A 12,742-nucleotide genomic window follows, 5' to 3' on the forward strand; every position below is an offset into this window, starting at 1 on the left:
TCTAGAGCATTGGCCCAGTCCTTGATAGAGAGTCTGGACCATGCCCTGTCCCGGTGCTGTTTCCAGTCTCTTCACAAAGTGGCAAAATGTTTCCATTTCTGAGGGCAATAGAGATGGTCGTCTTGAATACCTATGCGTAGAGTACTATTGGCTTTACCCGTTAAAAAGCATGTGCTGGGCTTCCCAGGAGATTAGAGACTAAAGTGGGTTTGTGGTCATCCTGCATTTGTTTTAAGAACATCCCCTCTGATACAACTGCAGTTGCATCCACAGAAATCCCACTTTCTGCTGAAAATAACTTTACTGTCAACAGTACCTTCTCCCGCAGACAGGACAACTCCCAATGAGTAATACTAGAATGTCTAAGTAATGTAAACTTTATTTGTATAAATCAACTGAAGTATAAAAATGTTTTAAAAAACATAAAAAAGCAGAATTTTCTAAACATTTCCAACAACCGATAGGCATCATAGTGCTAAAAATCTGTACAACATTACAAACCGAGAGCTAAAATCACACAAGTACTGAAAGTGTGACACAAGATGGAGGTGGCAGGGGGCTTCTATCAAAGATGCAGCAACTACTGACACAAGTAGTAAGTAGTTGAACATTTGTAAACCTCAAGTTCATGATGAATTCCAATGTGCTAATGCCCTTTATCTGACAGCACATGAGCTTACTTGGGACTTCACTTGCTCTCCACAGTATGCACAAGTTCTTGTCCTTGTATGTGGGGAGAGCTTGCTCTTGATTGGTTCTATATTTTATGGTGGTTCATTCTCTTTGGCATACCCGGAGAGGTTTGGAGGCCTTATCGCCATAGTTCTGGGTTCTATCATGTAGCACGGACACAGGTGAACATGGGCGCAGCACTGAACTAGTGTGTTAACCATCAGTTACTCAGTGCATGGAAAAGCATTGCATTGCTATCCCTGGTGCATGCATGTGAGAGCCGGCGCACTGACAAACACGAGCAGGCATAAAAGAGGCCACAAAGAAAACCCAGAATACTTGGGTGACACAACCTGGATGCACCTGTTCTTAAGTTTAAAATGTTGCATTTCTAAAATGTTCTCTGCTGGTAACAGACAGCAGTCCATTTTGATGCACACAAAGGCACAGTATAAAACACCCAAAACTAAAACACAATAAAAGTACTTGGCTTTGGTCTAGGTCTATCAGCTGGCTCATAAAATGGGCCTTCAGGTCCTGGCAGTTTGGCTCCTCGCGGCATAGCATTGATGCCAAACTACAGAAATGGTTGCTTGGAGAGACAGATCATAGGGTCTGACTGGATTGTGAAATGCAGCGATTGCATGTGTTGAGCAAAAACTATGCTGGCAGGAAATCACTTTTTTTTAATGTAAATGCATTTAAAGTAATTTATATTACTCATAACCTGACAAGGAAGGAGCACTGGCTTCAGCTGGCCATGGCAGGGGCTTCACGCATGTAGAGTTCTTTCAACTGGCTGGAAAGGATTTTTTGATCCCACCAGCTGCCCATTTACCCCTCAAACTAAACATGTGGACAGGTTAGCTAATTACAATCCTTGCATATCAGAGTGCCCTGTACATCACTAATGCTACAAGAGACACAAAATGCTGCATAAGCAATAAAACATTTGTAAGCATGGGTCCAGCACAGCCAGGAATGCCAGAGCCATCTGTGCCCGGTGTTAGCAGAATTCAGCAATTTCTTGATGGTGGCACAAATCAAGCATGTCCCGAGTGTGGTCATTTTGGAATGTGCACTTGTAGTGACCTACATTTAGTGCATCCTACGTGTGGACAGCACTGAATGAGTCTTGTGTTTGGCCGAATCTGAGCAAGGCCCAGTGCAGCAGGAGGCTAGCAAATCCTGAGATGAGCCAGAACTGACATGTCCTGGACATTAGCAGAATTGAGACTATGATGAATGTAGCCCTAATCAAGAGTGTTCCAGTGATGCCTAATGGACGAGTACGACTGTGGTCAGATACGGCACACTGTATATAAGGCTGTGTGACGAGTCCGGCTGGTGGCCAAGCTTGAGCAGTTCATAATGTGACCCCAATTGGCTTCTTCCTAATTGTGGCTTGAATCCTCTATGGCTCATGTGTGTTCAGAAACGATGGAAGACTGTAGATTAAATGGCTTCCCGCACTGTCAGAATCGATGATTCCGTCACAACGCACCCCCTTTAAGACAACCAAGGACGGACTGCATTTATGTGTTTGTACTTGTATGAACGGCCTCAATTCGCATCTGCTCAGTTCGACTGTGAACACCAGAACCTCGGACCACTTTTGAGTTTCCCCACAGACTTCTAGCAGGTACAGGGTATATCAGCCGGAGACCTACACATGCCACAAACTGGCCACTTTGACATTGTGCCATCCTACCCTACAGCGTGCCCACCATTCTAGTGTGCCTTCACCTCAGTCACTTTCGGATCACAGGTTTGAAAAATTTGTTAAGCGTTAGCTGCCTGTCCACTTCAGGCTTGTGCTGAGAGCTGGGGGAGGACTTCTCATCAGTCTTATGGCCACGTTTTCTCTTGGTACTCTGTAGAAAAATAATAAAAATACAAATAATATTAAACAACATGCTGAATCAATAATTACACAATAGAGTAGGAAAATATTACCATTAGATATGTTCTTATGGCCATGACTGCGCATTGAATTCCTGCAGCATCTACTCCTTGTTAAGTCAATAGGCTGCCGCTAATACATGGTGTTTTTTTTAGTAATAACCGCGTAGTAATAGCATGCGAAGTAATGGCATGCAAAATAACGTCTCATATTCGATGTGTTAAGCTGAGAAATCAAAGAGTGCTTTATATAGGACTCTTTCTTTATCTATCTTTAGCGCTTTATTGCGCATGGATCAGATCCTATGGGGAAGGCTATTTGCACCACATGACCGTCTATCATATAGATAATTAATTTAATCAGGACTTGGGAAGAATTACCCAGAAGAAGTGGTAAGACCAACTCCACGAAACACGTGTTGGCTATTTTGCAACATGAGCACTATGCTGTTAGTCGAATGGAAGAATATTTGACTTGCCTGTTGATTTGTTGCAGCAAAAACATTTTCGTGATTAAAAGGAGAAATATTTGACATTGGGTATTGTTTTTGTATTCCATTGTTGGCATAATAAAATGTAATAATTATAGTATATGGCCTAAAAATGTCTTTTTTTGATTGAAGTTGTCTGTATAATAGACTCCCCGCCAATCATAATAGCGGAGGGTAGGACAGTCTGATAAAAACGTGTTAAATCAAACTCACTTAATACATCTTAACGTGCGAATCTCTGAAATAAGGGAATCACTTTTAAGGTAGCCCCACCTAAGACATTTAAGAAATCTAATATTTGTGCATGTTTGAAAATCCATCAAAAAGTTGGAACCATACCAACAAATTCATTTTTTATATAAAAATAAAATCTATCGCTTTCAGCAAGTCGTGGCACGCGATGGCGCCTGTCCTTGGAGCTCTCCAGTGGGAGCATCCTTCCTCGGAATCACTCAGCATCACGTGGAGGGTCGATGAGCCTGGTCGGTATCAAGGTCCTGCTGATCATCTTGGGACTTTTGATGTAGCCTTTTCTAAGGATGTCCATATGTCGCAATTATAGCGCCGGAGAAAGAATTTTCCATGGAGAGGAGAGATGCGTGTGACTCCATACAGCAGATCTACACTACAGAACCTTTCTTCTCCAGCACGGGATCCGCCACAGAGTTAAATCCCTATTGTACTTCACACACCTGAGGGAGGACTGAAAGTGCTTCCGGGTTGTCGAGTAAGCGGTTACTTCACTTGGAATGAACAGAATAACGAGCAATACTCCAAACCTTGGGAGTCAACATGCGTTTTGACCCGACTGCCAATGTGCTACACACCCTGGATTTAAGCTGTAGAGTTTGCACAAGAACCTGATAGCAGAGTCGCTTTTAGAACCTTCCTGCTATTTGTCACTGAAGAGAAAATATCCCCAAAAAATAATTGACGCCCATTCGCACAGCTTCTATTTTGACTATTTGATGTCCATGGGTAGCTAAGTTAGTAAGTTAAGAGCCCATTACTGACCTTGGTGTGAGCTGCTGGCCACTTTTTCGAATCCTGACAAAACTTACTCCGCTCTTCATCCTTCAAATGTAGCTAAAAGCAGCCCAATTAAGAGATGGGAGTAGTCACATGTAACTGTGTGAGATTTTGGATGTCTAATTCAATGTAAACTACATACTTGTTTGAGAGTTGAGAACAATAATGAGGGATTTGTATTCATCATGCATGTGTGTAATCATGCTGATAAACATTTCAAGAAACCTAGGACTGACTGCTTGGTTCTAGGCAGCGGGATCACGTTGCACTGTAATTGTCAAATGTTTCTTTCTGTAATGATTCTGTTTTTTGAGCACCAGACACCCACACACCAGACTTCTTTACTTCAAAATCTGGTGGAGTTGGAGGGCCACAGCTGCACTGCTAATTTGTAGCCACCAATTACATTAGGAAACACTGCACTCATTCTATCAAGAAAATAAGAAAAACACTAACTTAAGTCCTGATTTAACAGGTTTATGTTTAGAAAGAAAGCTGCAGTCACATAGCACCAAAGGCAAAAATGATGAGAAAGCTGAAGACATTCGAAACCTAAAAATGACATTTAATTAAAATTATATGTAAACTTCAAGAGCATGGCTGTGTGTCGAGAGACAGTAACATCCTTCTGTATGTGATTGTGAATCAAGATGGCTGCCAAAGGCAAAAGTATTTGTACACTTGATGGCTTTAAAAACAAAAATCAATTGGAGAAGACCCTTTGATGCAAGAGGTGTTTTCAGACGCTCCCTTGACTCGCTCAAGGAAATATTCAACAGTATATCTCAGTAAAGGGGAATATGTTTGTCAGAAAACACACTAGCTACGTGAAGGGCATACATTTGGCAGAGGACAGCATGGCACAATGGGTGCTTAAACCCAGAGCACTTAAGCCAGTCTGGAGTCCTGCCCTACATTTTTCCAATGGATGGCTACCACGGGGGTGGGGGCAGGGTTAGGGGCCGACGGCTTACCTTGGTAGCATCCTTCTTGCTCTCACAGACCTTCAATACCTAAGGAGAGAATAAAACTAGGTGATCAGTGCTTGAAAAATGACCTGAAGTACAAAGATATGCATTTTCACGGGTAGGGGGAAGGACTTGCATGCAGTTTTCATAATGCATTTGCATCCTTTCCCAAGTCTATATGTTCCCTTTATCACTTTATTTATGTTTTATTTTGTAAAAGATGAAATAAATGAGAATAGATCAGGCTGCACGCTACCTTGGGGTCCAACAGCCAATGGCGGAGGGGAGAGATCTGAAATGAGCCCACCCTGTAATTTACAATATGTTCTCTCGAACGATCTACTCTGCAGCACTGAATCTTGTATCAGACCCCATACACAGCCACCACTGGGACCCTCCTGCCCAGAGTCAAATATCACATCATTGACGGTGACCCAGTTGATTCTCTTTGTGATGTCGGATCGCACAAGTGGACACCTGGACACAGTCGGCAGACAGTCTGCTATGATATCATACAAGGACAACCACCTATACCTCCCCTAACTGATGCTTGATCTCACGTTATGCCAGACACAGCAGGACATACGGCACCCACACCAGCTGGTTCCCTGGCCTTCAGAATCTCCTCCAGATACCATCCGCAATCTGGGCGGTAAAAGACAGGGGAGCCTTCTGGGTCCCAAATACAACCTTCGCCCACGAGGGGGGCTCTCACCCACCCTCCTAAGCTTCAGGAAAGCGATAGAGACCCCACTGTTTAGCTCAGCAGTTTTGTAGACCAGAGACCAGTAGGGCAGTAGGAGTATTAGATTTACTGTCACTCACCCACCAAGTCTGATGTTACAGACACATCTAAGTTTCCTGTCCTGAGGCAGTGATCCGCCTTGGTGGCGGGGACTCCTTGACAGAGTTTGACTCTGCTCCACCAGTCGAGCCAGCCCAATGAAAAGAGCCCTGCGATGCCACCTGTGGGTCTCCTTTAAGGAGAGCTTTACAGACTCGTAGTCAGTGGAGAAAACAAGAGAGTCTTGGAGATCAATCAGCAGTTGTACACAATGGTGCAAGGTAGAATTCGGTGCCGATTTGCCACTCGTGCACAGTTTGTAGCGTGGGACTGCATGCACTGTATACAGTATCAATGCAGAATCTAAGACAGGAGGCGGCCTATGGACCCTCGTTCCGCTCACTCATCAGCACTAGCCCTACCATTAGCTAACACCAACATAAAAAGTAGGGTCGGAGCCAAGGAGTCTGTAAGAAACACCATACGTAGGCTGGATCCTCCTTTACAGGCAGTGCATCCAGCACTGCCAGTTGCCCTGCCTGCTTTTAGTTCTGGTAGATGCCACTGCATGGCATCCACATATCCTGATCCCATCAGGACCAGAACAGACAACTGAGAGACGAGCAAAGAAAAATAAAAGAATGATCTTGACCAGGAGATTTGTGCGTTTGTGATCACTGTTACTACCATGTTGTCGTCATACCCCGGAAGGATCATGGTCCATGGTACAATTCTGATCTTTCCTGGCATGTTCGTTGGCAGTCATGAGCCTGGTACAATATGGGCATCCTTGGTACATAGTCACTATCCCTGGCAAGATGATGGGCGTCCCTGAAATGTGGTAAGTACCATCGTTATCTGGTAGGTATTAAGTGGGTACCCTAAACAGATGGTTGCTAAACACAGCTTCTGATGATCGAAGCTATGGTGGGCAACCCTGGTGCAAGGAGGCAGCCATCCGCATAGGGCGGCCAACTCGGGCATCTAATGGGCCTCATTGGTATCTCGTGGGCTGCACTGCTAACTGGTCGCAGTGCATCAATGGGCTTTCCTTCCACATGAGGGTGTCACACGGGCGTGTCAGGTTGCACCCATCCTTACGGTAAAGCAGTTGGGGTGTGAACTTAATGAAATTGATTATTGGGGACCATGCTAGCATATTTTACTAAATTTGGAACTCTGGTATTTGTATCAAAAAGGAATCACTTTTTATAAAATGATAAGTTTATTGCTTAGAACAATGCAAAAACTCTACTACGATGCCATTGCTGCGGCTAAAGGGCAATTCTTTGCAGCTCGCATTGATTCTGCCAGGAACAACGCTAAAGAAATCTTTGCCATAGTGCAGAGTTTTACGTCTCCGCTGGCTCAAGCGAGTTTGATTCCATCTTCTCTCGCCTGGTGTAACACGCTCTCATGCTCCTTCAGAGATAAAATTCAGGCCATCCAGGCTACATTTCCTTCTGGTAATGGTTGCCGCGAGGCGCCTTTGGCGGTGCAGCTCTCTGCCTCCACCTGCTCTCTGTCAGCATTCAGAGCAGTCGACCCCCTGGAATCTCTTAAAATCCTCAGGGGGCTCAAGTCTGGTTCTCCTTCGGACTCCTGCCCGGCCAGGCTTTTGGCAGCGGTGGCAGAGAGTGTACATATAGAGGTGAACCTTATCATCAATCTGTCTCTTCAGACAGCGGCTGTTCCTCAGGGGTGGAAGCAGGCGAAGATCTTGCTGCTACTTTAAAAACCTTCTCTGTATCCCCTTAACCCAGGAAACTATCGGCCCATCTATCTCCTTCCGGCTATCGCCAAGGTCTGTGAGAAGTTGGTCAATAAACAACTCGCAGAATATGTGGAGACTGAGGCACTTCTGCATCCAGCACAATCAGGCTTTCGAGCCTCTCACAGCACTGAGACTGTCTTAGTAGAGGTGGCGGAGACCATCCGGGAGTGCCTCGACGCCGGCATTAATCTTGCTGGACCTCTCGGCGGCGTTCGATACGGTCCCACACCCTCTTCTCTTGGCCCCATTAGCGGAGATTGGTGTGTCGGGAGATGTTTGGGGTTGGCTTAGGTCTTTCTTGGAGGAGCGGGTTGAGCAGATTTGGCTCCCTCCTTTCTCCTCCTCCCCTCAGCTGGTTTCTACTGGAGTCCCGCAGGGTTCCTCCCTTAGCCCTCTCCTCTGTAACATTTATGTTACGCCACTGATATATCTGGCAGAGGAGCTTGGGGCTAAGGTGATGGCCTATGCGGACTGTTGGACTTGGCCCTTCTGGCAGGTTCACCCCTGAACTTTTTGCTTTTTATTGGTGACTTGGTGTGGTGATTTGTTTGGTTCCTGCGCACTTTCCCTGTGTCCCAGGGTAAAGTGCGTGCACACTCTGAGTGCATGTGGTGAGATAGGCCTGCCCTCCCATAGGAATGCATGGGGAATGTATGTGTCCCTAGTAGTTCCTGATGCGTGGGGTGTGCAGGCCCGAGTTTGGTATGTGCGGACTCGTGGGAGTGAATGCTGCGCGATGATGTGTGCGGCGTGCATGTACCTAGTGTGGAAGTGCCACTTCTAGAAGTGGGCACTTCTGTGTGCAGTGTGTCTGTCGCGTGATTGGCTGGTCATGTCATGTGATGGGCTAGGGATTCCCCAGAGTCAGGATGAGTCACCCAGTGGTGAATGGGGAGATCAGCAGCTAGATGGGTGGGAGGAGTACACCTGGGTCCTGAATAGGACAGGGTTTTCCACACACAATGCTGGCCCCGCCCCCTGCGGTGCGACTGACGACCCTAGCCCTGCCAATGAATAGAGTGAGGGGCTGAGCACATCAAGGGTGCTCCCCAACCAGCTGCGACTGGTTTTCCCCCTCACCCTGAACCCAGAACAAAGGGGTTTGCTGTATAAAAATGGGGCTGTGTCCCCACAGAAACTGTTCTCTGCCAGGATCTTACCTGAGGGGGGCTGCTGCTGCTGCTGCCGCTGGACCAGAGGACCGCCACTTGGACTACCTCCCTGCCTGGAGGCCCAGTGAGCTGGCTCTGGGTCCAGCCTTGCCCCCCACCCCTGCCTGGCTGTGTGCAGGGGAGGACTTTGCTGGACTTATTTTCCCCTAAGCGCTGGGAGCGCTTTATTTGTATCCTTAAGGCGCCTGGGAGCTTTTTGTTGGCCTTTAGCGCTGCGAGCGCTTTCACATTTTCTCCCTAGCGCTAGGAGCGCTGTATTTCTGGGAGCCGGTGCCCACCCGGCATTGTTACCACCATAGCGGGTGCCCACCCCGCCAGGGACCTGGCCGTTTTCTTGTGGTCATCCTCGCGGGTGCCTACCCCGCTTATGTGAGGTGATATCCTCGCGGGTGCCCACCCCGCATCACAGCCATCGTAATCACCGCCGCGGCCCCCGCGAAACCGGAAGTCAGGCAAGCCAGGTGAAGAGACGTGGGCGGGGCTTGGCCCAGCGCGAGGAAGTTCCGGCCGGGAAGCTGAGGGACCCCGAGGGCTGCGTCTATCTCCAGCGGTGCTCCCGGTGTGTAGGGAGCCCCGCAGACACCCCGAGGCCCGCCAAGGAAAGAAGCTAGCAAGTCTGCCCGGGGCCCTCGTGAGCTGAGAGAGCCCCGGTGTCCCGGAGAGGTCGGAGCGTGGTATGCTCCGTGTCCGCCGCCTGCTGAGACCCGGGAGCAGCCGAGAGAACCAGAAGCAACGCGGGAGTCCCAGGTGAGTGGGGCTCCACGCGGTGGAAGATTCTGCCCGTTCGGCCCCTCTTCCCCCCCCCCAGCAGCGCCGCAGGTGCGGGCTGCTGCACTGAGGGGGCAGTTCTTTCGTTGCATTGCTCGGAGTGTGCTCGAGTGCGAGTGGCACTCCAACGCGGGCCATAATTGATCCTAGAGCCCCTGAGAGGCTCCAACGAAGGGGCCCATTGTTTTGTTGAGCCCGTAAGGCTCCCAACGTTCTGGGGGCATTCTTTGCGCGAGAGCGGCCCCAGATAACAGCGGGCCGCTCCCGGAACCAAGGCTCATTTTTCCGCTGCCCCGCCTGACAGTGGGCAGCGGCAGCGTTTGGGGGCATGCTTCTGTGAGAGCGCGAGGCGCTCCAACGTGAACACAGCTGAGTGTTCAGAGCGCTCAGAGCGCTCCAACGTGGGGATTGTGTTTTGTTGAGCCCAGTGAGGTTCCCACGTACTCGGGGGCATTTCTCTGGTGACTGAGTGGCCCCAGATGGCAGCGGGCCACTCCCACCTTGCCCCACAGCGACATACAGAGCCACGGAGGCTCTAGGGGGCATTTCATTTGTTTCAGAGCCCTGGGAGGCTCCAACGTTGGCCCCAGCATTTCTCCAGTTGCCCAGCACTTAGTGGGCAACTGCCACGTTTAGGTTGGGGATAATTTACATTTTGGCTGGCGCAGCTTTACTGGGACGCAGGGCGTCCTTGCCCCTTCAGGGCCAGTTGGCCCAGGATGGCCACAGGTAGTGGCTTATGTGAGTTCTGGCGCAACTGTGTTGTCCTGCACCTCTGAATGTGTTTATGCGTCATGTGCTTTGCTTTACACCTCTGAATGTGTTATTTTATGCATCATGTGTTTTCCTTTTTTTACACCTCTGAATGTTATGCATCATGTGTTTAGGTGCTTAGACCCCTACAGGTATACTTACCTGATGCTAGTGTGATGACGCTGAGGTCATTATTGCGGCAGTAGTTACTGGTTGGGTGCTACATGTTCTATTTTAGTGCTACAGTGATTGTAAGTGCTATGGTCTAAAGTATTATTCCTATTTCTAAAAAGTGCTAATTCCTGACAGTGGTCCATGTGGCCCTGTCCCCTGTACATATAATCCCTTGTAAATTCTGCCCGTGCCTGTTGGCACATTGTAGAGTGTGTGTTTTTATCTAATGTGTTGTGTATAATACAAAGGCTATTTTTATAGAATACCTTGTGTGGAGTTTCCTTTGTGGTGGGCCTTGGGTGTTGTTGCTGGGTGCGCGCGCAAACGCTTTACACATCGCCTCAGGGATAAGCCTGTCTGCTCGTGCCAAGCTACCAAGGGGGTGAGCAGGGGTTATCTTTGGCGTGTAACTTCCTTGCCCTGACTAGAGTGGTGGTTTCTGCCTGGCTTTGGCGCAAGCCTCAGCCAACCAGAAATCCCATTTCTAACACGGACGATACCCAGTTGTTGTTTACCTGGGACAAAACATCTGATTCCGTCTCAGCGGCGCAACAGTGCCTAGTTTCCATTTTTAAATGGTTGGCGGATGCACAGCTTAAGTGCAATGAACAAAAATCTGAGATTCTGCTCTTTGGTAAGTTCCCCGCTGACTTCCGAGAGCAGCTGTGGCCGCCCGACTCTTTACTGCCCCTTTCCCCGGGACAACCCGCTAAAAATCTGGGAGTGTGGTTCGATGAGAGTCTTTCTTTCTCAACACACATTAAGAAACTAGCCGGCTGCTGCTTCAACCTTCTTAAGACTCTTAGGAACTCCTTTCCACTCCTCCCGCAGGCGGCAAGAGAAACTGTCACGTGTGCTTTGATTTGGTCACGATTAGATTATGCCAATGCCCTCTATGCTGGCGCCCCTGGCTACCTGCTTAAAAAGCAACAGGTGGTTCAGAATACGGCGGCCAGATTGTTATTGGGCATTTCGGCAAGGTTCTCCAATTGTGCTCTCTCCATTGGCTGCCTGTGGTGGACAGGGTCAAGTTTAAATCTTTGGTTCTGGTCCATCGTGCTCTCCACGGTTATGGCCCCCTTTATCTTCAGAGGCGCTTCTCTTTTTATGTTCCTTCGCGAGCCCTCCGTTCCATGTCCCTTCGTTTTGCTCGGGTCCCGCGCTTCAAGTTCTAAAGGCTAGGGGGCAGCTCTTTTGTGGTGAAGGCAAGTGTGGCCTGGAATGCCCTCCACCTTGCCTTGTGGTCCATCCAGGACCCAGCTGTGCTCAAAAGGAAACTTAAGACTCATTTCTTTGCCTGATAGCTTCTTCTTGCACCCCTCTGGCATTGCGCCGGGACACTCACGAGTATCCGAGCGCGTTATAAATGGATATAACATAACATGTTTGGGTAATAATAGGGTTAATTATGAAAAGTAAAAGGAGGTATCTGAGAATAAACTACTTTATTTTCATTAAAAAAGGGGCAAACAAATGTTTGAGAAAAAACGTTTATTTACCAGACATGAAAAGATAGTATGGAAAGATGTCTGTATTTTTTTTTTTTAAAGCCACGAGTTGGTGTTTGTGGGCAAATATCTTTATCAAAAAAATGAACACTTGGAATTCACCAGCAAAACTGGTGTATTTATAGAAAATGGCATGCTGGCAATGAAGCAGACACATTTCCAAACTGCAAGGCTGCCATATGAGTGACAATTCGTGTTGAATTGGAGGCACTTAATGCTGATGTTATTTCCTTGGCACCAGAGGGCACTACTGCTTTCACTTTATTGCATGACCCTGGGTGAGGTGTGAACCCGCAAGACTGGCATAATCCATTGGATACTGGAGGTCAGAACTTGTACGTTTTGTAACCCAAATAGTTCAGTTTCTATCAGAGCCTGCCAGATAGTGTAAGATTTTTGTAACATTTAATTTTCCCATCCTGCGCTTTCCAAGAGATTCTGGCCCATAGCAAACTTCAGCTGCGCGTGCAATGCCAGGTGATACTTTGCGTCGCAAACTGCAGCTCACACCAACTTTGGTGCGCAAAAATCCTTTTGTGTCAACAGGTGACACGAGAGCACTGCCTAAATCATTTTGGGCAGCGAATGCCAACCGTGTATTATATATAGAAAGAGGGCATGATGAGCTGCAAAATTGCAAAAACACATAGATTTTTCATACAAAACCATAGTTACTAAAAGAACATAACCTGGCTTTGCCTGCAATCCCAACCCTAAATGAAACCCAGTGTTGTGGAGGGACAAGCG

At 47.8% G+C, this 12,742-nt stretch overlaps 1 protein-coding gene across 4 annotated transcripts in view; it reads right to left on the reverse strand.

The window, feature by feature from the left end:
* Positions 1–361: 361 nt before the first annotated feature.
* MUTYH (mutY DNA glycosylase) overlaps positions 362–12,742 on the reverse strand; it is a 172,469-nt gene continuing 160,088 nt past the window's right edge. For all 4 annotated transcript variants that reach the window (XM_085602829.1, XM_085602830.1, XM_085602828.1 and 1 more), the window contains 2 exons: positions 5,069–5,107; positions 362–2,546 (listed from right to left, as the gene is read on the reverse strand). In XM_085602829.1, coding sequence (XP_085458955.1) covers positions 2,424–2,546; positions 5,069–5,107 — 162 coding nt within the window. In that variant the 3' untranslated portion in view covers positions 362–2,423. The remainder of the gene's footprint in view (positions 2,547–5,068; positions 5,108–12,742) is intronic.

Source organism: Triturus cristatus, chromosome 4_2, assembly GCF_964204655.1.
Source record: "Triturus cristatus chromosome 4_2, aTriCri1.1, whole genome shotgun sequence".
Taxonomy (NCBI): Eukaryota; Metazoa; Chordata; class Amphibia; order Caudata; family Salamandridae; genus Triturus; species Triturus cristatus.